This window comes from Egretta garzetta, unplaced genomic scaffold, assembly GCF_000687185.1.
Source record: "Egretta garzetta isolate BGI_Z169 unplaced genomic scaffold, ASM68718v1 scaffold370, whole genome shotgun sequence".
Lineage (NCBI taxonomy): Eukaryota > Metazoa > Chordata > Aves > Pelecaniformes > Ardeidae > Egretta > Egretta garzetta.
In genome coordinates, this window is record NW_009258292.1 from 465,444 (window position 1) to 488,762 (window position 23,319).

The 23,319-nt window shown below is 39.3% G+C and overlaps 1 protein-coding gene across 1 annotated transcript in view; it reads left to right on the forward strand.

The window, feature by feature from the left end:
* The window catches only part of LOC104125096 (cohesin subunit SA-2-like), a 61,607-nt gene that overhangs the window by 13,657 nt on the left and 24,631 nt on the right, over positions 1–23,319 (forward strand). The window contains 8 exon segments of the mRNA XM_035892966.1: positions 945–1,016; positions 3,251–3,455; positions 4,533–4,684; positions 5,971–6,044; positions 6,489–6,612; positions 10,124–10,222; positions 12,311–12,390; positions 21,777–21,884. Of these exon segments, the coding sequence (XP_035748859.1) occupies positions 945–1,016; positions 3,251–3,455; positions 4,533–4,684; positions 5,971–6,044; positions 6,489–6,612; positions 10,124–10,222; positions 12,311–12,390; positions 21,777–21,884 (914 nt within the window).

Genomic DNA, 23,319 nt, shown 5'->3' on the forward strand with positions numbered 1-23,319 from the left:
ACCCTGCTTGAGCAGGTGGGGTTGGATCAGATGATTTCAAGGAGTCCCTCTCAGTTTCAGTCTTTCTGTGATTCTGTGAAAACTTGCACTGGCATTGGAAGCAGAGGATGGCTCTAATATGGTCATCGAGGCATTTATTTCCTCTTTGTGGGCTGCGGTATTCCTCAAGTGGGGAGACAGGCTTGTCTTTAGGACCACTGCTTTTTGTTTTCCCTCTTTCTTAAACTATTCTGTTTATCTCTTCTGCTTTTCTCCCTGTACATGGCATTTTATTTCTTGCAGTTCTTCGTTCTTTTGTAGGTTTCCTTCCCTCTCCCATTTTGTTCCTGAAATGTTTAGTAGTGGAAGAGTTAAGTTTGATGCATAACTGTACAGCCAGATGGGGATAGAAATACTTGTTGTGCTTCACTGGGTCTGATAAAGAACTGTAGATTTCATGTATTTTGTCTTGGAATAATTTCAGAGTTGAGAAAAGTATCGGAATCAAGTCACACTAGTGCTGAAAACATCTCTAAATTGAAAAGCTCAGAATGGTTTTCTAGAGTTTGGATGGTTTACGGTACCTAGTTACTAAATGTTGGAAAGGGATATATACTTAGACTTGCTGAGGAGCCGTAATCTTAGAATTAGTAATGGGGATTACACCTTGTCTATGTTTGCTTATAAATTCTAAAAACAAGTTGTCTTTTACTTGTAGCAAGAAAACTCAGGTTCTATATAAAAGTGTGTTTTTCTTCTATCATTGATTATAAATAAAAACTACAGAGATGAGAAGAAATAAGTTTGTTTAACTCATTGGATTGCATGAGCCATCTGTAATACAAATTGTCTTAAGTTTTAATAGCCTTTTAAACATGATGCATGGTTTGTGATGCTTTTGCCTTTTTGAATTAACTGTGCTGTTTCATCAAAAAGCTTTTAAAATTGTGTCTCATGCATTACAGGAAACTGGACTGCAGTACAAGAAATTCGTGGCCTATCCTTGGATCCTGACAGTTACTTGGCCAGTGGACATGGTAGGACTCTTGTAGTTCTCTGCAACTGTAGTATAGCATCTTCTGTGGCTGTTTTTCCTGTTTCCAGCATAGGTGAATACATCAGAACTAGTCATCTTAAACTGTGCCTTAGTGAATGGAGATAATCATGCACTTCTGAGGTTTGCTTCATCTGGTCTGTTTTAGACCTCTGGTTTGGATGAACACATGCTTTTGAAGTGCCCGTTTCTTGCTACTGATGTCAAAGGGACAGCAGCATTTTGAACAGACTGGCGTATGTCAAGTTGCAGTGATGTTCAAGAGCGTTCCCCATCCCTTCCAGCAAGCTCTACACATACACACGTGTGGTGTGCATGCATACATGCATGCACATGTATGCACACAGAGGTTTCAGCAGACAGATTTGTTCAAAGGTTTGTTTCATCAAAACATTCTCTTGCAAACATAAATTTTGATTGAAAGAATGTTTTGAGAACAGAAACGGCTTTTCTGTAATGCCTTTTCCCGTACAACACTTGCAGCATTGTGGGGAATTCATCTGAATTCCTTGTTGGCACTTCACTTTAACTTACCTCTCTTTCCATAGACTCTGTATGAAGGAAGGAAACATTTCCAGGATGAGTCAGAGCAGGAGCCTCAGTTGAGCGATTTGAATAGTTCTGTGGAAGAATCTATGTTAAGTGCCTAATCTGACTTGGTTTCTGGAAGTAGAGTTCCTTCTCTCTACTAGTTATGGAGGGAATCTAAGGGAATCCCAGGTTAGGTGCCTAATGTAGGTGGTGTGCCCACTGTGCTGTCTATATATTTACAGTATAAATGTTACCATTAAACAGTATCCTGATATGATAAGCATGGACAGTAGAAATGCTCTTAAAAAGTGAGATGTCTTCCTGTATTTGTGCTGCTTTTCAGATTGAGAAGTAAGTTATGGTGATAAAGTAGGCATTCCCTGAAGTTGTAGGTTGTGTTTCTACTGCCTGTGTCATGATTAAATGGGGCCTGCCCAGGACTTCCCTTTCTGTCTTGGTACTGCTACTACTGTTAGGCTCTGAACTGACTCTTACAACCTGGTCAGGAATACATCCCAGATTCCAAATTCCCAATGTGCTTTGGGTTGCAGGCATCCCTGAGATCAGTCTGTGTGGGGGATTATTTTTCAAGAAAGCAGTAGGTCCTGTGCTTTGGAAACAAAGTTATATAAGAGAAGAGCATGAAGTGCACTTTATACCTGCATGAGGTTTTTCTGGGTGTGAAGCTGCACTTAGAATACATCTGAGAAGGTGTTTGACCAACTAGTGAAGGAGCAGCTGAGTAGTGGCCTGCCTTCAGGATGAAGTTTTCCATAGTGAGTGAATTTTTGGAGTTCCCTGGCTCCATTTACACCTGGAAACCATCAAGAAGCAAATTCATAATCAGAGCCATTTCTGGAATCTGTGAGGTGCAAATGTAATAAATGTTCACGCTACCTGAGGTTGCTATCTCCAGAGTCTTCCTAGTGTGCTCTTCACATGAGGTGCACCATTTTGTGTGAGAAGACATTCCAACTGCCATCAGTCTGCTTGCTTCCTGGCAGTATCAATTGTAACTGTGAACACTCTTGTGGTTTTATTGTAACTTGCTTTTTGCATAATGTCAAAGGTATTGTCTACTTACCGTTTCTGTGGAGGTTTTCAGAGACCTAGGTGCTGGTGGCATAGGTGATTGACTCAGTATTTGTCATTAAGCTGTAGTCTGATAAACTCCTTAAGCTGGCAGTGCTGCTGAAGAAAACAGTCCCATCCTGCTCACACCACAGTTGTTTGTTTTCACTTTTCAGTCACTTCAGTTTCCTCCTGGTTTTTACCATGCACTTGCAGGGAACAGGAAGGACAGGGAAGTGGGGAAGCACTACTACCTGTGAGGAAGTAGTAGAGGCCAGGAGTGTTCATGGTTTGTGTCAGTGAAAGTTATTTATGACACCGTGGCTTCACATGCCCTCTCCCACCTCTCCATTCACAGCTACCTCACATACATTCCTTTCAGATGTGAGCTATCGTGACAGTGTAGCTCTAATGAAGCTGGTTTGTCTCTGCTTGCTGGTAACCTAGCTGCGTGTCCCTATGTTGGAGTAATAACCATGAAAAAACTTAAGGGGGGGCAAAGGTGAAGCTGACTGTCAGCAAAACTCTCTCTGATGTTCAGTGGGAGAAATGTAAATGGTGTGCACAAGCAAAACTAATTAGTGTGTTTTCTCTTGACTTTTCTTTCTTGTGCAGGACAATGAAGACTACCCGCTGATCAGAACAGGACCCTATTGGAAGAAGTTCAAGGCCAATTTCTGTGAATTTATTGCAGTGCTTGTCCAACAGTGCCAGTGCAGCATCCTGTATGACAGCTACCTGATGGACACTGTCATCTCGCTGCTTACAGGCTTAGCAGACTCCGTGGTCAGAGCATTTAGACACACGAGCACTTTGGCAGGTAAAATAACTCACAGAGTTGCTGTAGATCGTGAGTTTTGTTGACTTGTGTACAAACAAAACTGCTCGAAATCAAAAAGCTCTCTTTACCAGAGGAGTTGTTCTCTTATGCATTGATAGTGCCTTCTTCCTAATGTAAGTTACTGTAATACAAATTATTTGTTCTCGTGTATGAACAGAATTTGGATGCTTTAGATATGATAGGTCTAGACCAATTTTTTTCTTTCTGAAGAAATTTTCTTTAATGCCTGACATGACTAACTTCAGAATTATGCTGTGTTCTGATTCTTTTTTTTTTCAGTAAGTTTTTTTCACAGTCAGTTTTCAATTTCGTTCTTTTCCTCCCTCCACTAATTAATTTGATGAGGTTGCATTAAATGTTTCACCTAAAAAAGCTTCCTTTGGAGAGCTGCTATTCTTGTGGTACCTGTGCTAAAAAGAACATTGCTTGTTAGACATTTTTCTTTTGTGCAGCATGATGATACTAAAGCTACTACTGTGTTCCCCCCTACCCCCCCAAGCCATTAAACACCTTCTTTGCCATGCAAAGAGCACTTAAAGTATAATTTGTTCTAAAGTACACTGTTTGCTTTGATGACTCAAGCCACTTGAAATTTATGCAAACGATCTAGTGATCCTTAGAGGAACGTGAATTTTTGTCAGTTGAAGTAAAATAAGGTTCCCAGCCTTTTATGGACCAGCTTCACTGTTGGGTGTTTTGGGTTTTTTTTTTTTGTTACTGAAGATCACCTGTTCCACAACTCTAGATTCTTTTGCAGAAAAATCAAAATTACATAAACTAATAAGAGAGTTGCCCAGTAAATTACTACTCTGGCTAGAACTCTGGCCAAAAGTTGCAAATCACTAGTAATATCACTAAATTTTCCTTTTTTATAATTGTCTGCCTTTAAAATAAACACTGCATTTTAAAACAAATTACTATAATCTAGTAGTGTTTGTATTTTGGATAATAAACTGGATTTGGCTCACCAGATCCTTTTTGTGGTAAAGTGGTGCATCCATTTATGCTACATATCTCTGACCTAAGCTAAATATGTTGGGTTTGTTTCCTTTTTAGCAATGAAACTTCTGACAGCAGTTGTAAGCGTACATCTGAACCTTGATGTCAACAAGCACAATGCTCAAAGATTATATGAGGTGGAGAAGAAGAGGATAAGTGGCAAGAGGACCAATTACAGACTTGACCAGCTAGAGAGAAAAAGGAAAGAGGTTAGGCACGTGTTTTGCATGGGAGATGTGTGAAGATGTAAAAAGAGGGATTGCTGACAGCTTGCTTTCGGGTCACTGCAGTTCTTTGAGGTTTATGTATTTATCAAATGCATGGTGCAGAGCAGTTGTGACTGGCTAGATTAGGTGGTACAAAAATGACTAAGGTAATAACTGCCCTATGTACTGTTAACTTGTGATGTCTGTCCTACTAACTGCTTCTCTAAATTGGCGTCATCAGCCCTTGAGCTGCACACAAATATGGATTTGCACACACATGTAACTGCATCAGTACCTCTGGTGTTGTGGGAGTGCAGTTTTGCATATGTTTATACAAATTACAAGCCAAAATGTTAGTTCTTGAACTGGATTTCAATGAATGAAAGAGGACACAGGATAGCTGTCATCTCTGTAAAAGTAACACATTGTAAAAATGGTCGTAACTTCGGGTATGACCTGTATCTTTCTTGCTGTTCAGTTTCTGTCATTTCTTCCCTGCTCAGCCAGACAGCTCCTTAATCAACTCCCAGAGACAGGCCTATAACTGTAAGAAATAATTCTGGCTTGAGTGTGGAGGTGACTTGATGCATGAACATCAAGCATGGTTCCTTCTCTCCTGACCTTAGAATCAGTTACCTCTGTTCTGAGCTTTGGGTGTCCATGGGCTTCTGTTATAGAAACAATTTTTTTGTGGGAAGAAGTGTTTGGGTGAGACAGGGGTTTTTAGTATTGTCATGAGTCTGATCTTATGGGAAAAACATAAGAAACGTGTGTGTTGGGGAGAAAACCCAAACTTGTCACCCTTCCTGATGCTGTTGATGAGAGAATGCTTTTATTAAGTGACTTAAGTTTCCAGAAGTTCAAAACCAGATTTTCAGGGCTTGGTTAAAATACATGCTTATTGGGGAATAGGTGCATTTTGCAAATTCCCTTGAATGCCTTTCTTCCATCTCTGTTTAAGTGCATAAAAAGAGAATTTGGACCTGTACGGGAAGATTGCTTAATAGTTGTGCTGTATCTTTCTGCGTATTTATAGACCAAGATTTGCTACATCAAACATGTACCTTGTTATCCAGGTTAGCAGTTGGTACCTGGTAAACCTTTCATCAGGACGTAGCTACAAAAAGGCCAATTGCTAGTGTACATACAAACCACTCATTTTATGTTGGTACCATGTGTAAACGCTAGCAATTTGCACCATGGTACCATTGTAAGTGCACCCATGAAAATTTTTCATGTGTAGTGAATTGTGGGACCAATATTAACATTCAGTTCTCTTTGTATTTCAGTATGAGCATAAGCTTCTAGAGATACAGAACATGATGAATGCTATTTTCAAAGGGACATTTCTAAACCGTTACCGGTAAGAAAAAAAATAAAGCTGTGATGTGTATCTGCATTCCCAAGAAACTCTCGCTCAGATTGTCCAGATACCAGAATCAAGTTAAACATGCTAGAGGCACTGATGGTGTCAAGGCAAGTGTGGAAGCTAAATTATTTTAAAGAATTTGGCTTACGAAAAGACCTCTCAAGTATGTTTTTTTAAGTTCTTCCTGCTGGCTGTAGAGCAGAGCATTTGTGATTGAGAAGATATCCAGAATTACAAAATAATTGTTGCATGAAACATTTGTAGCTAGAAGTGGCCTAATTGTTGATTGAAGACTAACTTATTAATACGAAGATACTTATAATATTTTGGATTATACGTGCTTCTGCAATTCCAGAAAATAAAAATATTGCAAATAATATAATTAATATATGTTAGGCATTTTGACTGTATTAATATTACAATTTTATAATTTCACAGTGATGTCATCCCTGAGATCCGAGCAACTTGCATTGAAGAAATTGGTAGCTGGATTAAAACATACCCAGATGCTTTTTTAAATGATAGCTACTTAAAATACATTGGGTGGATGCTGTATGATAAGGTAAAGTTTTAATTTTTCTTACTGGGGCAGTAGACGGGAATTAAAAAGTAGTAGACTGTGGTGGTACAAAAAAGAATTTACTTTCTTTCCCCATTTCAGGTTTTATTTTTAAAGCCGTTGTAGGACTAAATAACAGAACATTTTTCCCAGTTCTGTAGCAATATGTGTCCCTGTGTGTGCCGTTATTTTTATACGTTACTGAATCAGGAGCTATTACTGAATTGTAAAATGGCCTATATCTTTTAAGCACACTCAGTGTTAAATGTTGACTAAAATTCTGCTTTTGGCTTTGATGGCTACATTTACATTTTTTTTTTTTTTATTTTATAAAAATGAACAAATGAATGTTGACTACAGTGAAATCAGTCTTCAGTATTGCATTTCTGATTTGGAATTAAGTGGATATAGAAAATATTTACAGAAAGTCCAGTCATTTCTCAAAGGTTTTTCTCCCTTTCGTTACAGTTTGTTTTTTTCTTTTTGAGTAGAGGCACACTTAAAAGACAACGCTCCCACTCCCCCAAAACAAAAACCAAACAACCCAAAAGGAAACAGTAACTCAAAAATATGCTTTTTTACATGCTTCTAAAATGCTTGGGAGATTTTAGGGGGATAGGAATATTTATTGTGAATGGCTAATTACAAAAATTGTCACGCTATACTTTTGCAGGCTACCTTTTAAAATGTATGTAGCTTCTGTATAAATTCTGAAACAGCCTCAATTTTCTGTTGGCTTTAGGTAATGTTTGTGTTCTGTGAATAAAATTGTAGTTTACCACAAAGCCAGGAGGGGGAGTACAAAGCCTCTTACTTCCCTGCGTTGTGCTGTTACTGTAGAGGTGGTATTTAGATTTTTGGAACAACAAATCTATCAAGAACTGTTGTCTTTTCCTGCATAAATTTTACCTGATCAGAATATCTTTTTAGTATATGTTCAGTTGGGAGAATTATCAAAAGAAAAAGTCATTTTTGAAGATGATGTGTCTTCATTCCCAGTGCTGTGCAGTGAAAATTAACAGCTGGTGTCTGATTAATGCACATAGCTCATCCAATGTCATTTACTTTGAGCTGAAAATGGTTGGTTTTCTAAAGCTTATTATCTGAAAGCAATGCCAATGCAAGTAGGGTGAGATAAAGTGAGAAGTCTTCCATATTCCAGATTTGGCTGAGACCTGGTAGTGTGCCACCACCAGTGGTTGCAGTCCCAGCTGTGCTTTGTGATTTGCAGCCACCGTTAAATTGCCTGATTCCAAAATGAGAGCAGGGCATTTTTGGCAGCAACAGGAGCAGCAGTGCTTTTATATACACCTGAATGTTATTTCCCACTACTCCTCTTTAGTAAGCATTTTCATCCCTTCTTTTTGGGGGTGGGTGGCAAGAAACTGGTATGTCCCAGAGCCAGTTTTCTTTTAGAGTATAACTTACAGAAGTTTGCCAAATAATTTAGGCCCTAGAGTGGAACAACAACAAAAGTATTCGAATGGTGGGGGAAAACCTGGCCAGGTCCATCTACAGTGCTGTAAACAGAGATTAAGTTCAGTCATTTGGGAGGCTTTAAAGCGGAGAGGTTAGGGAGTAGTAAGTATAAAATTAACAAGTTGTCTTCAAAGTCTATCTTTTATTTGAATATAATCATTCTTCCCCATGAGATACCATTATACTCTGATATGAAACATATTTTTATGTGAAAGTTTATTTCCTAGGTGCAAGAAGATGCTCCAAATTCCGTGGTAATATGCTCAAAATTGCATATGAGGATGCATACCCTCATGCAGCTGAAAACATAGGAAGACAGCAGAACTTGTGCTAGCAGAAGTAGTTAGTCTTAGAGTTAATTTCCTCAACACTTAAAAGAAACATATACATACAGGGTTATGACTGAGAGCTTTCGGGTGGGAAGAGGATACCTTAAAAGGCAGGTGGTTTAGTTTAATATATTAAACTTCATATTTGCAGACCTATGCTTGAATGCCACCTGACTGACAAGTGCAAATGACTTTACTAGCTGTGTGCCAAGGTCTATAGGACCATCCAACAAACCATCACAAACTTTTTTTTCCTTATTTTTTTTCCTTTCTCCCAAGCAAAAAATCCAGTCCCTATTCACAAGCAAAGCCTCATGACAAAATACTGAGGGCAGCTGAAGCCAGGATTGCAGTACATTGGCTGAGCTGAGTTCGCGCCAGTGTGCAGTGATGGGTACCAAGTGGGGACTGTTTGTGAGTGAATTCTGTGCTGTGGAGCCCTTGTGGCTGTAGGAACCAGCAGGTATGGGCAATAGTCTCTTTCTCAGACAAGGCCTTTAATTTTAAAGTACAATATAGAATATGTACTGCTGGTGTGTCATGGGCAGATTAGAGAGCAGTACTCATTGTCACCCCTTGATCTTTTATTTTATATTTCTAGCAAAAAGCTGTCTTAGGCAAAACCTTTGGTCAAAGCCCGCTACTGGGAATCTTCCTTTGCTTTCCATCTAAGCAGGTGAACAGGAACTTGTAGTAATGGGTAGCCTATGTGTAGGTGGTCTCCTTTCTTGAGTTTCCTTGATTATTCTTACTGCTGTTGTTAGCAAGAGGAATTAAGGAAGAAATATGGAGACTGATTCAAAGCCTGCAATTAATTTAAGTGTCTCTGCTGATATTTTTAGCATTATAAGTTTATAGAACAGAGTGATTTTTCTATGTTAGATCCTCAAAATGACTTTTTAAATGACATTTAAAGCTTTGCCATTTGGAAGGTTTAGCAATATGCATAAGAATTTAAAAGCTGGATAAGGAAAAGTCCTCATTTTGAGGCATCTATGAAGCAGCAGTACTAGTAGTATGTAATAACACCTTGCAAGGATAAATATATTTTGCCTAAGTTAACTAATTAGGCCAAATTCAAAGCAACCCTCCTCTTCTTAGAATGCTTAAAATACAGTGTTCTAGTGTAAACAGGGAGAAGGAGTAACATTTGACTCTGTATATGTGAGAACCTACAATGACAAGCTAATGCACATCTGAGGTGTACCTCTTCCTCTGGGAATTTTCATCAGACCAGAATTTCTTGAAGTCCTTGTCAGTGTTTAATGGTTGTCCAAGTCACATGTTGAAAGGAAGCAAACAGCCTGATGTGTGGAAGAGTGCCAATTGTACTAAGTAGGTAATCCATACTCTTGTCTCTGTATATCTTTAACAGGTGAATAGCACAATTCCTGCATCTTTTGCCTTCTGTTGCTTTTATTCACTGTAAGGTCTGAGAGTTTCTTTGTCTCTTAAGGAGCCTAACACAAACTTTGATGTCCCCTTTAAGTTTGACTCACTGAAGGTTTCCTCTGTGTGTGTGAGATGTGCGTGTGTGTGCACAAAAAAAAGGTACTGATATCACTAATAAAGAAGATGAGTCAGTACTTGGGTAGTCTGATGTAGGCACCCACAAAGAACTCTTATGTACATAATATAAATACCAGTAGTGAATAACATCAAAGGGACATGTTTTTAACTGTTAGTCGGTTCTCTCTGTCTTGTAGCAAGCTGAAGTGCGGTTGAAGTGTCTTCTGGGATTGCAAGGAATTTATAGCAGAAAAGATCTTGTTCCCAGGATGGATCTCTTTACCAGCAGATTCAAGGTAAATAGGTTACTGTTTGCTACTTTTTTAAGTCTGGCTTGGGTGTATACACAGGGTCTGGTGTTTTGATCGGAGCTGATCTCCCACTCTCGTGACTGACAGGAGCTTAGAGTACTGCAGAAACAGCCTACTTGACTGAGTGGATGAAGGAGTTTTGCAGAGATACTTCCCTCTTTTTCTATGGAATTTTCTGTTTCACTTTAGTTCATGCACAAAATGCTGTTAGCATGCTCTGTGGTCAGTTATCTCCACCATTCATCCAGAATGGCCCAGATTTTTTTTACAGGGTCTTTGGCAGATGACAAAGGATTTCATACTCTAAAGGTCCCTCCCTTTTTTTTGCTGCTCCTGATAATGGAGTAGATTGTAGATCTCCATGTAGATACTGGATTGGCTGACCATGTATCTCACTGATGTGGGAATGGCTCTCTGTTGATCCACCATCTCAGTATGTCAGTATGAATCTTGAAGAAGGATTCCTTATCTCCTTTCTGAACAAGTCAGGTGATACGCTGTAATTTTGAGAGCTTGTTCTGTGACCACACTGACCCTGTACGCTGCCTTTATCACACTCCAACATCCTGACTCAATTAAGAAGTAAGCCCTTTACTTTTTTAATCCTGCCCTTGGTAATGATTGCGTCAGCTACTCTTATCCCAATGGGGCTGGGCCTTTTTTGGTATTTGAATAGGAAAACTCAAAGTGCTGTGATTCATATCTCAGTCCCTCTGAATCAATGCCTGCACGTGGTGGTAATTCGTGTTCTTTTTGCAACAGGTGCAGGGCTTGCCTATCTGTCACAGCAGTTACTAATAGTAAAAAATATCTATAGCACACCCTCAAAGAACAAGAAATAGATTGACATTAGTATCTTGAGAATAAATTATTCAGATTGAAACTTGGCTATCTAAGATTAGCCACTGTTTTAAACAGTTTTGTGGTAATCCCTTATCTTTCTGGTTGAAGGGAACGTTGCTGTTAGCTGTGTAAGCACCTGCAGGACTGGTATTCACAGACTGATGAAATGGCTCCCATCTGTCTGTACTGCGATCTCCCTCTGTGTGGAGGATGCTTTATAAATGGATTATTGCAAAGTCCATCCCACCAATCAAAAAACCCCAACCCAAACACTATACCCCCTTCCCCTGTAAACAGAAGAAACTCAAAGAGCTTCACACAAAACACAGACTCATCTGGAATCTTCCAAAGTTTAAACCATGGTTTTTCAGTGATGGGAAATGTAATTATATGACCATCAATCCATTTCCCACAAGCGGGAGTTTCACATGCTCCCTCTGTTAACCCATGAGTGTTCAAACTCAGGATTCATGGACTTCCACACCTTGCAGCTGGGTTGTGAGAAAAAGGAAGGTGCAAAGTAAAATGAATCTAGAGATGTAGAAATTATATGTTAAGTGGGAAGTTTGTTGGCCCCAAAACAAGCAAGTCCAGAGGTTTAATATACCTTAAAGATGCAGGCTGCACTGAGGAGTGCGAGTTCTTGGGTTACCTAGGGCAGGAAAATTTCCCCTGTTTTCTGAGGTGTTTGCATATGTACCAAGTTACAATGGTGTGAATTCTGGAGGTTAGGACTATTACTGCTGTTCCATGAAGTACCTTTATGACTCAAGTCCTAATTGTCTTTCCAGCAAGGCACTGGCTTCTGTAACGTGTAGGTACATGCACTTTGTTGTTGATGGGAGAAACTGATTATATAATGCTTGTAATTTGAGGCTTACCTTCATTTAACATACTGAATTGCCAGTAGAAACATCTTAGAAACAAGTTGTCAGTCACTTTTAATTTGTAGACTGTAGTTGATTTCTTATGAACGCATACATTACATCTATAAAAAATATCATATTACTGCATGATTAATTCAGTTAAAAAATTAACATGCTGTTAATTTTCAGGGGCTGGGGAACTACTTGGTAGTAATCAAGTTGCCTTATGTCTCTTAGGAAATAGCTGCTGAAATAAAAATAAATCTCTGCTCTACTAGTGTAGATGATCTAGTTGTAGCAAAAGTATATGTTTATTGAGAACAAACCATGTTACATCTTTTTATTGTCATTTTACATCCATTAGGATCGAATTGTGTCCATGCCTCTGGACAAGGACCATGAAGTAGCAGTTCAAGCCATGAAACTCTTGATGCTTATGTCACAGTAAATAATTTCTTTTTTAATTTACTGTATTGTTTTAATGGCAACAAGATCCAGATACAATCTTGATGAATCTTCCTGTAATCAGCTACATGCTGGGAAACAGTTGCTCCTGGCAGTGTATGAGTTACAGTTAAAGCTGCTCAAGACATGGCATTTTCTTTCTGTGGGAAATACCAATGTTAAGAAAACCCTTGTGCTGAGATTCTGTATGAGAACTACATTTTTATATCTTTATGCTTCCCTCTGAAAGGAAATTCCACATTTTCATTTTGGCTTTTCTCAAATAGAGCATCTGCCTGTCTTGGGGGAAGTCCCTACCGAAGATGGGGTCCTCCCCCCATCTTCTGTCCTAGGATTGCCAGGCCTTGACCATGAGCTCAGGGACCTCTGCCATCTTCCCTGTCTCCCCACCTGATGCAGGAAGCCTTGAGCTTTGAGGTTGTTGCTAGAATTTGGGCTTTAAGATTCTTGGCTCCAAGGAAGAGAACCTGGGAGCTATTGAGCCCACAGCAGACAGACTGGCAGGAAATGAGCAAGTGTATGATGTCATGGTTTTGCTGAAGTGGAAAACTGACAGAAGAGTTGTTTTCCTGGGAAATTACCCACCAGCCATAGATTTGGTAGGATAATGGCAAGCTGAAAGAGTAGGGAAAAACTAATGTTAGAGAAGTATATGAATCCTATTCTGATACATCCTTGAGCATCATTTTTATTTTAGAAACAGCTTTATTTGCAACCTATGTGAAGAATAAATTCTCTGTCCCTCTTTTTCAATACAAAATGAGAATAAAAACCCCACTGCATTTCATTGTTAATACAGTTGAGATGTTAGGACTCAATAAGTGTTTCTTCTGTCTCAGTGTATGAGTTGAATTCTGCTGATGCAGGTGCTTGCTTCCTTGTACAGCATGGTACATTGTCCAATAGCCTTGTGGGATTTGCTTTTCCATTGAAGCCAGAAGTATTGGTCATTGCTAGATGAGGATGTAGACCATAATGGACCAAATAGTACGGTGTCATAGGTATTTACATTAAATTTCAAGTGCATTTGTATATTGAAGTGCTGCTTTATAGTCTGATCTCCTATCTCACTTCACATTGCATTGATTTGAGTGGCGTTTCTCTAGGCCCACTTCAAGATACACATCAGAACAGCACATGATGCTGTGAACACAGTATGCTTTTCTGAAGGGAGTACCATTGTTTGGGCCTCAGTATTAGTAGCTAGGATTATATTGTTTCTGTGTTTACAACATCCATTTCTACATCCCTTGGTTCTGCATGGTGAGTAGGAACAAAGCACAATGCCATGTCTATGTGTAGAACATGTTCCTGTGCTAGGAGGAGCAGCACACCATTGTTGAAGTACAAAGATGCTGTACATCAGTTATGGCTGCCCTTGTTCTGAATCTGAACTAACGAGTGCTATATTGGCACTGCAGCTGTTTATCATCTCCAGCTTTTATTATAAGGGATCATGTTCTCATTAATGCAAGCTGCAGCTATAAAAGTTTGATCAATGTTTCTTTTTCCCTGAAGCAATTTTTCCCTAATTTTTCTTAAATATGTTTTCCAGTGTGAATAAATGCCTTCTAAAGTTTTCTGAATGACATTTTTCCATCATAAAATGTAGTTTTCATAAGTAAAATGAATATGTTTTGAAATCGTTTTTAATTAGGCTGTGTGGAGGCCTAGTGAATACATGCTTCTCTTTTTGCATCTGTTGCATAGCTATCCTCCTTTCTGTCCCCCTCCCTCCCCAGTTGCTCTGAGACCTGCTGATTTGTCTTAATTATTGGTGTGATGAAAGTGGGAACTAGGGACTCAATAAGCAGATTCAATGACAGCTCTTCTCTTTGGTAAGTCTAGCACTGACCAGTCTGTAAAACCTGTGTGAAGAGACAATACAGACAGTCACACGTACAGACTTTTTAATAAAAGTCTGCATCACGATGCTTTTCTAGCAGGGGAAAAGCTTATGCCTCAGTACCTACAATAGTGTCAGAAAGGACTCACTGCTGGCATTCCAGAAGCAGAGAAATTTCAGGGCTATTGTGTCTCAAATAGGTGCGCCTCATAGCTTAAACCCACTGTCTGGATATTGAGCAGTAATGCTGCTTGATAGATGCAGTAAAGCATGAAATGGGGTTGGGGACAGCAACTCCCCTTGCCTTTAAAGAATAATAAATGGCAGCTTATATAAATGGCACTTCTACTTGTATTCATTGATGTAATCAAATTTTTTGCTGCTTTTGTCATGCTGTATTGGCTTCTCTGTGGATGGCTCGTGTTTGTCATCTGCAAATTTGGCAACCAAATTCTAGTTGCCCAACTTGCATTTTCAGTGAGACATGAAAGACCTTTCAGATCAAGTTTCTATTTTTAAAGCTACTGGCAAGAACCTCTCTCTCATGAACTCCCTAGATGTGATTTGGAATCATGGATTATTTTTAACAAATAATATAATCTTAACTGGTCAGGTACTGACCTTTAGAACATGTCTCTAATCTTGGAATAAATCTGTTGTTGTTTCATGACATGTGTTGGCAAGAAGTAAAGCCAGGAGTAACTTTTTTCCTCCAGTCAGTCCATTGAGTGCTGTGTGACTTTTCTGGTGAAAATTTACTGTATCAGTAACTCTCTTTTACTGGCTTCCATAATTGTCTTTTGGGTGAGTATAGTAGCAAGATCTCATTGCCAATTAATTATTTTTGTGATGTTTTACAGTTGCAGTGGCGCTGTGCTCCACGTATGTTAGTAATAGCTTTGACCATCTCCTAATCATCGCTGCATTCTGGTTCTGTGGAATATATTTAGACTATTCTGCATACTGCCAGCCCATAAAACTGCTATGCTGGCCTTTACATTCTCTTTCGCTAGTTAGAGAGGCAGTGAAAACACTGATCTTTTCAAGTTGCTTAAGATGTGTTGCATTATTCAAAGAAGAATTCCAGTGCTGATTCAAAACCCTCTTGCTATGCATATACCTGCTTTTTTCAAATCCGTATTTGTATTTTCATCTTGTCTATCTCTGTGAGCTGAGATTTTTTTTCTTCTTGTGTGTTGCCTGTTGTCTCAATTGAATGCCAAGGTCTTTGGGCTAGTAGATTTCTATTTTTACACAACATGATGCAATCCCAAAACTGAAATGAGCCTGTGAGGCTTAGCATAATAGAAATTATTAATGCTACTGAATTATGCATAATTATTAGCATTAATGTTGCAAAGGATGTGAGAGGAAATAGAACTAGGAAGGAAATAAAGAGGGAGAAAACATGAGTGACAATGAGAGACCAAGGAATCTTACTGAAAACATTGCCCTTTAGGAGGCAAATTAGTTTAGTGTGCCTACTACCAGACATGTATGTTCATTTTTGTGTGCTTAACTGCCTAAAAGAGTAGAGGGATTTTGGAAGAGAGCAGCAAAAGTGATTAGATGACTAGAATAGATGAATGAGGAAAGGTTACAAGTGCCAGACATGTCTGTTCATTTTTGTGTGCTTAACTGCCTAAAGGAGTTAGAGGGATTTTGGAAGAGAGCAGCAAAAATGATTAGACGACTAGAATAGATGAATGAGGAAAGGTTACAAGTGGTGCAGGTAGGGGCACAAGTCTACAAGTAGCTTGAATATGTGAATAGCAAAGGGGAAAATGACTTTGTATTACATTAGTTAAATGTAACTAGAAATTAAACTGAGTTTTAGAGACAAAACTCTCTAGTTTGAAATCCAGAAGAGCTGCTTCAGTGAGAACTATTTAATGGAGCGGATAAATACATCAATTCTCATCGCTGTGCTTTCACAGCTGTCAGTAGAGTTAATCAAACTTAAAAGTCAAAAAAACGAGGCTTGTGAGTTCCCAGTGTCCTGCTTAGCACAGGGGGCCCATGTCAAGTAGGGGCACGTCACTGTTGCACTTAAAAATCTTAGTCTCCCTTCCAGTTCTCAACTGGACTGGGAAGGATGTTTTAGTTTGGAGAGGGAGGGGCTACACTTTAGGAGAAACTTGAAAACTGGATTTGACAACGGATGCCATGTCAAATAATATACATAGTATATGTTGCTAGTTCTAGTGGTAGGTGTCAATGTCCCATGACAAGTAATTCAGTGTCAGCAGGGATTTGAACTCTGTGATTCTGTAGTGTTATTTCATAGCTAAGCCATGGACTTCGGAGCAGAAATTGACATTTCTTAGGCAGAGGTACTGTATCTAGCAAGGTTATTCAGAGAAGCTACTGTGCAGAAAAACAGTTAAGTTTACTGAAGGCTTAAATTCTATTATAAAAAGTGTTTTCATGTGATTGTAAAAAATAAGCTGAAGAGAGACATGCCTTGCGTACAAGTAAGGAAATTATCCACCTTTATCTTGTTTAGTGGCTTTTAGGAAAAATAAAGAAGTGTTATCTTGAAGTTGATAGAAGTAGCATATGAAGCACTGAAGCAAATTTTACTGGACAGTTCTGATTTCTTGCATCAGTAACTTGCTTGTAGCAGATTATTGAAAGGGAATGGCATGGAGCTCCTCACAGCTCCTCTGTGATTCCCTCAGGTCCACCACACCCCTATTCAGGTGGAGTTACAGTTGTGTTTTGTAAAGCCTATTCCAAACAAAACAAAAGCAAAAGGCCAAAATGGAACAAAGGCATGTGCTTCCTCCTCTGTCTTCTCCTCTTTTCCATCCTCTTAGGTTTATGCTTTCTTGGAAGTTATTTTCAGCAGTTTTCTGTCATCATGCACCTCTATTCAAGAACCTTGAGATCTATTTCAAAATATTATCTTTCCTCTTTGAAGTGTTAATGAGAAAAAAAGAAGAATTGTGTGTCTCTTAGGGTTACATTTCTTAACCAAAGCAGCGTACCATACAGCATCTGTCTAATGCGCATCTTCCTGCATTCTGTCACAGCATAGTCCTAGAATCACAGTGTACTGCAACATGCTAATCCTATTTTAAAGTGGGTGGGAAAGGACTCTTTTTATATTGGAGTGGGAACCATGTTATTATCTCTCTGGTCACCAAGGTGTTGTCTTGAAATACCTGCAATGACAGTAGGGTAGAAAGAGAGAGATAACAGAACAGATCAGCTGATTTTTCTACTTAAAAATTTTATTTCAGACGTTACAATGCTTTCAACATATATTTTTGGTTGATAGTGCTCAGTGCGTGAATAATGTTTTATAAAGTATTTGCAGATTTGGATGTTCAACTTGAATTAATTTTAAATGCAAAACTAACAGATTTTTTTTGATTGAGATAGTATAACTTCAATTACTAATGTCCCTATAATGTGTGCCAGATCTTTCACTGCACAGCCATTACAAACAAAAAGAATGGGCTGGAAAAACCTTGAAAAGTGTATCAGGTGCATTTTTATTTTACTGTCATGATTTTGATGGTTATCCTTGGTATACAATAACACAGATCAAGAGAGGCGACTCCAGCAGTCATGTCTCTTGCATACAGGCAAATGGAACAAAAAGCAAGATATGAAATCTTTCAACTGGTGCTATATGCAGAACAAAATGAGTCTGTGATCTCCCCCTAGAATATCCCAACTTCTTCACGACATGTTCACACTGAAGTGCAGAGAAAATGCTATGTCATGACATTGGTATGTGGAAGGCCGTGCCTGTTTATTTTTAGGCTCCTAAACACTGGCAGGCACTTCGGGCTTAACCTTTATCTGTTGCTTGGCATTCTGAGGGCTGTAAATTTGCAGCAGTGTTATTGCTGTATTTGAAGTATTCTTTGAATGTTTGATGATTGGCTTTATATATGAAAAAGAAAGGCAGCCATTTACTGTGGTAGTATTAGTGGTAGCAGGTGTATTCAAGTGCTGCTACTTCCAGAGGCAAGTAAAACCAGTAAGCTCTCATTTGTGTGGGAGTTACAAGTATGAGCCTCATTGTATCACAGAGAGTAGTGGCTGAGCAATATGTGAAAAGTAGTAGTAGTACCTACAGGTATTCCCTCCCATTCAAGAAAGAAAAAAAACCATCAGGTGCTCAGGTGGCGTCATGAGTGTCTGTCAGCTCGTTCTGCAAAGCACATGGGTTGTTTTCCCCTCCTTTGCTTCTGTGCTGGTGGGGAGTGCTTCGTACATGACCAGAGCTACTGCATCTGACCTACTCTTGTCTTGAGGAGGGAGAAGATAACACTGCTGTAGATTAATGTAACTGGGGTGAATTCCTAGCCTCTTTGAAGACAAAGTTAAAAACAAGGAGGTTGAGATTTCAGAATCACAGAGTGGCTGAGGTTGGAAGGGACCTGGAGGTCCAACCTCCCTGTTCAAGCAGGGCCACCTAGAACTGGTTGCACAGGACTACATCCAGACAGCTTTTGTACATCTCCAGTGATAGAGACTCCACAGCCTCTTTGGGCAGCCTGTGTCAGTGCTCTGTCACCCTCACAGTAAAAACAAGTTTTCTGATGTTCAGAGGGAACCTCCCGTGTTTCAGTTTGTGCCCATTGCCTCTAGTCCTGTCCCTGAGCAGAGCTTGGCTCTGTCTTCTTTGCACCCTCCCTTCAGGTACTTACACACACTGGTAAGTTCCCCCCTGAGCCTTCTCTTCTCCAGGCTGAACAGTTCTCCAGCTCTGTCGGCCTTCCCTCATAGGAGAGATGTTCCAGTCCCTTAATCATCTTCGTGGCCCTTTGCTGAACTCTCTCTAGTATGTCCATGTCTCTTGTACTGGGGAGCCCAGAACTGGACCCAGCGCTCCAGGTGTGGCCTCACCAGTGCTGAGTAGGGGGGAAGGACCACCTCCCTTGACCTGCTGGCAATGCTACTCCGAATGCAGCCCAGGATACCCTTAGCTTTCTTTGCAGCAAGGACACATTTGTGGCTCATGTTCAATTTGGTGTCCATCAGGACCCCCAGGTCACTTCCTAAGGAAAGGAAATTTCTAAGGAAAGGCAGTTCTCATTTGTACTGGAGAGGCAGAGTCCTTAATTTCTACCCAAGGAGGTGGCAGGCATGTTGCTGAGCTCTTCAAGCTATCCGAACAATTTAGGCAAGAAATTTTTTTTAAAATAGAGACCCACAGGTATTGCATTCACTATTTCCATAAATGTGCTAAGAAGAGAAAACCTGAAATATAAAGAATAAAAAATTCAAATATAAAAAAAGTGTACGTTTGACTGGCACGTTCATACAGGAAATTCCGTTTAAGCATAAGAAAAAAGCTTTTTACCATGAGGGTGGTCCTATAGTGGAACAGGTTGCCAGAGAAGTTGTGGAGTCTCTGACTTTGTAGATATTCAAAAGCCAATTGGACACAACCCTCAGCAACCTGCTCTGGCTGATCCTCCTCGGAGCGGGGGGGTTGGAGTAGATGATTTCCAGAGGTGCTGTCCATCCTCAGCCGTTCTGTGATGCTGTTGGCCCACTCTTGATCACGGTCTGTTTGTATAGAAATGTCTTTTTCTTTTCAAGCTGTCCACAGTTTTTAAAAAATATATGTAGAGAAAATGACAAGGGCAGCTTCATAGAAACCTGTGCTTTAAAAGAACTAAATAGATTGACATTAAAAAGAATGAAAGAAACCTTGTCAGACTGCTAGTTTATTTCAGTAAATTGCCCATAGCCTTTTAATGTAAAGGCTTGCTATATCATATATTTTCACTCCTGTAAGTGCGATTTGTTGTCAGTCTTTGTTTTACTCTCACTTGTTAAACTTGTAGAAGTTTAATACATTTGATACTTCATTCATGGCTTCACAGGACACACCAATGTTTATTCATATACTGTAATGCACCGTGTTACCTCTTTCAATTTCATGCTGTTTAACCGTAATAAATGCATTTTTACTCTTATTTCCCCAATTCTGTAGATGGCTGAATAAGAGTCACATAAATGTTTTTCTTTATGCCGATTTCATGATACATAGAGCACTTCCTATATATCTTATTACTGCGAATATATACTCAAGGGAATTGCCTGTTAAAAGAGGCCACCAAAACCTGCCTGAAGTATGTAAGGCAGCTTTTCTTTTTGTTGCAGGGCAAGCATTATCTTGCGAGATTGACCCATCACTTTTGGAGACATACCATCAGCACTTCCATTTAAAGACTTTTTTACTGTTCCAGTGACCATCGTAAGCAACCTTGGAAAAAATGTGAAAAATTGAAGTGATATATGAGTAAATACATTGTAAAGCTAAAATTCATGGGATATCAGCTTCTATAAATGAGAGGCTATTGGCTTTGAGAAATGAGTGCTGTCTTTTTAAAATTTTTTTTACCTTCTCTGATTTAAAATCCCAGACAGTGCTAAAAAATATTTGCAATGGACACTCCAGTGATACTCTCACCTAACGTGAGCTCACATTTTTTCACTCAGGTTGGAGGATGTTTTGGGGCTTAGTGACTTGTGGGGGGTGCTAAAGAATGCAGTGGGTTTGGAGACAAATGGGCAAGTGCAGGAAGGGCTGCTAATTTTTGCAAGACGTCACTCCCAGCAAGTGAAGAGCATGGATCCTCAGTTTTAGAGAAGGTATTGGACCACAGCTGTAGATGGTTTTAAACTGTTACTGCTTGAGGATTGAGTGCAGTAATAAATAAAACCCCTTTCCCCTCACCTGGTTGTCGTAAACATAAGGATCTCATATGTTGCTCTTTCATTCTCTGAAGTAGCTTAGGCCTATGACATTGCTATGGCAGTAAGAAGAAGGCATTTTGAAACTGTAATCCTTGCTTTGGGCTTCGCTCCTCTGGTATCTCTTCAGTGGGTTATTCAACCTTAATACTTCAGTTTCCTTTTTGTAAAAGGTTGCTATTAATACCATTTCTACCTCTCATAGAGTGTTCTAGGTTTCCTAGTTGGCATGTGGTATTCTCAAGATGTGTAGCTGAATTAAAAAAATCGTGACTTTGAGTGTCTTTGTGCAGATAGGTCACGGTCAAAAGCATGCTATCAGGAATGTGTTTTGATTCCTTTTTACATGTGACTAAGCCTAGTGTAGTAGAATATAGGTTTTAAAATACAGTAGTAAGTCATTTACAAAGAATTTATACTGCAAAATGAAGGCAGCTTCTTGTTTATTATCTTCTCTGGTGAATACCTAAGCACAGAGGCATGATTTTCCTGTTTTATTACCATTTCTCTTTTTACCATGACCACTAATCAACCTTATATTTCAAATTAATGTTCATGTCCATGCAATGGGCCTGATTCATCATGGCTTGCACAGACGTCTGTTTCTCTACAAAGTGAGTAAAAGAATGCTGCCAATTTTGTTTGGATTTTTGGATGTGTCATACAAAAATTTAGCTGTGTAAACTAGTTGCACGGCTATGGAGAATCAGGTCTAGTACGAGCTGGACATAGCATTCATAACACTCTTTGCAGATAAATCTGAACTATAACTTCCGTTGTTATTTTTGCCTAGGAACTGTGAGGATGTGTTATCAGCTGAAGACTGTGAAACGCTATACCAGTTTGTTTATACCACACACCGTCCGCTTGCCGTAGCAGCTGGGGAATTCCTTTATAAAAGGTATCTCTGCCTGCCTGCATGCCTACTTCTTGCATATTCTCATTTGTTTCAGAATGAAGGTGGATTTATTTAAGAGGGACATTAAGCATTCATTTTTCTGTTGGAAGTGTGTACCACGAGGATAGTAGATGTGCTTTCTTCTGCTGAATCAGAAGAGAAATGCTGTCTGGGGGTAATCATTTGTTCCCCTGTGCAGCCCTGGCACAATAGGCATGAGAAAACTTGCAAGACTAACATAGAGAACATGAAACGACTGATCCACAGATGCCATGCTATGTTCAGAGCATACCTCCTTTCTTTCTACTTTCTTTTCCTGTTGCTTTGCTTCTTACAAGCTAATTCATCACCTGGCATCTGCTAGATTTCCATAGCTTTGGTGATTAATCACAAAAATGGCCTCCTCTTCTCCCTTTGGACGTTGCCTTATACATTGTAAAGGCTTTGAATAATGAGAGATGCAGCAGATTAAAAAGCCCTCCCAATTTTCTGTCAGGTTAATGAAGTACAGAGTTTATCTTCCCCAGGAGTAACTCTTATAAATGGGCTGCTTATAACAATGGTTGCATGAAGTGAATGGAGTTGGCGTGCTAAAAAGAGAAGAAATAAATATTCTGTCTCTACGGCTGAGAGAAATAATTTTGCCTTAAAAAGAGGAATGAAAATAAAAATATTTTGGCAAGGCTTATGTGGGGAAAAATTCAATAATAATAATGATTTGTGTTGCTCACACATGCAGAATCTTCTCCTAGCTGTCTCTTCCTATGTAGCTGAACTGCTGACATTCTGGGGTTTGTGGAGCCAAGTCCAAGAGAAAGACAAATGAAGATAAATTTCTGTCTTGATGAGTCTTCTGTCACATCTGCTAGTCTTACTTAGCCTTTAGTTGTTGGTCCTAATATTCTATCATAAATCAGGTGTTTTTCCTCTCAGAACACTGCTGCTTTTTGCCATTGAAATGGTTGCCCTCATAATTTTACTTTTTCTACCCAGATTCCCAGTGCAGTATGGACACTGACCCTGGAAACCTGCCCCTTGTTCTTGTTTGCCCAGTTCTCCCTGGCATTTTTTGCCAGTATAGAAATGTTCATTCTAGTGTGATAGAGGTGACACCCTCCGTTCCCTGGTCATACTGGTAGAAATTTTAGTATAAATGCTTATGCTTTTTTTTTTTTTTTCTTCCTTTCTTGGTTTGTGTGAAATCTCCTCAATGTCTGCATTTTTAACTTAGGTTACTTAGCTGGCATAATTTATACCAACAGAAGCACTTCCTGAAAGTATAACTTTTACTGACGTTGAGTAGTGTGGTCCTGCTGTTAAATCCAAGCCATTTTGGGCCTTCCATTAATTTGCGGGGATGGCCTTCCCGTGTTTATCTTGGGATTAGTGCTTTTTGTGAGCAGTATAGTCACATTCATTTTGGATAAAGAGGGCAATG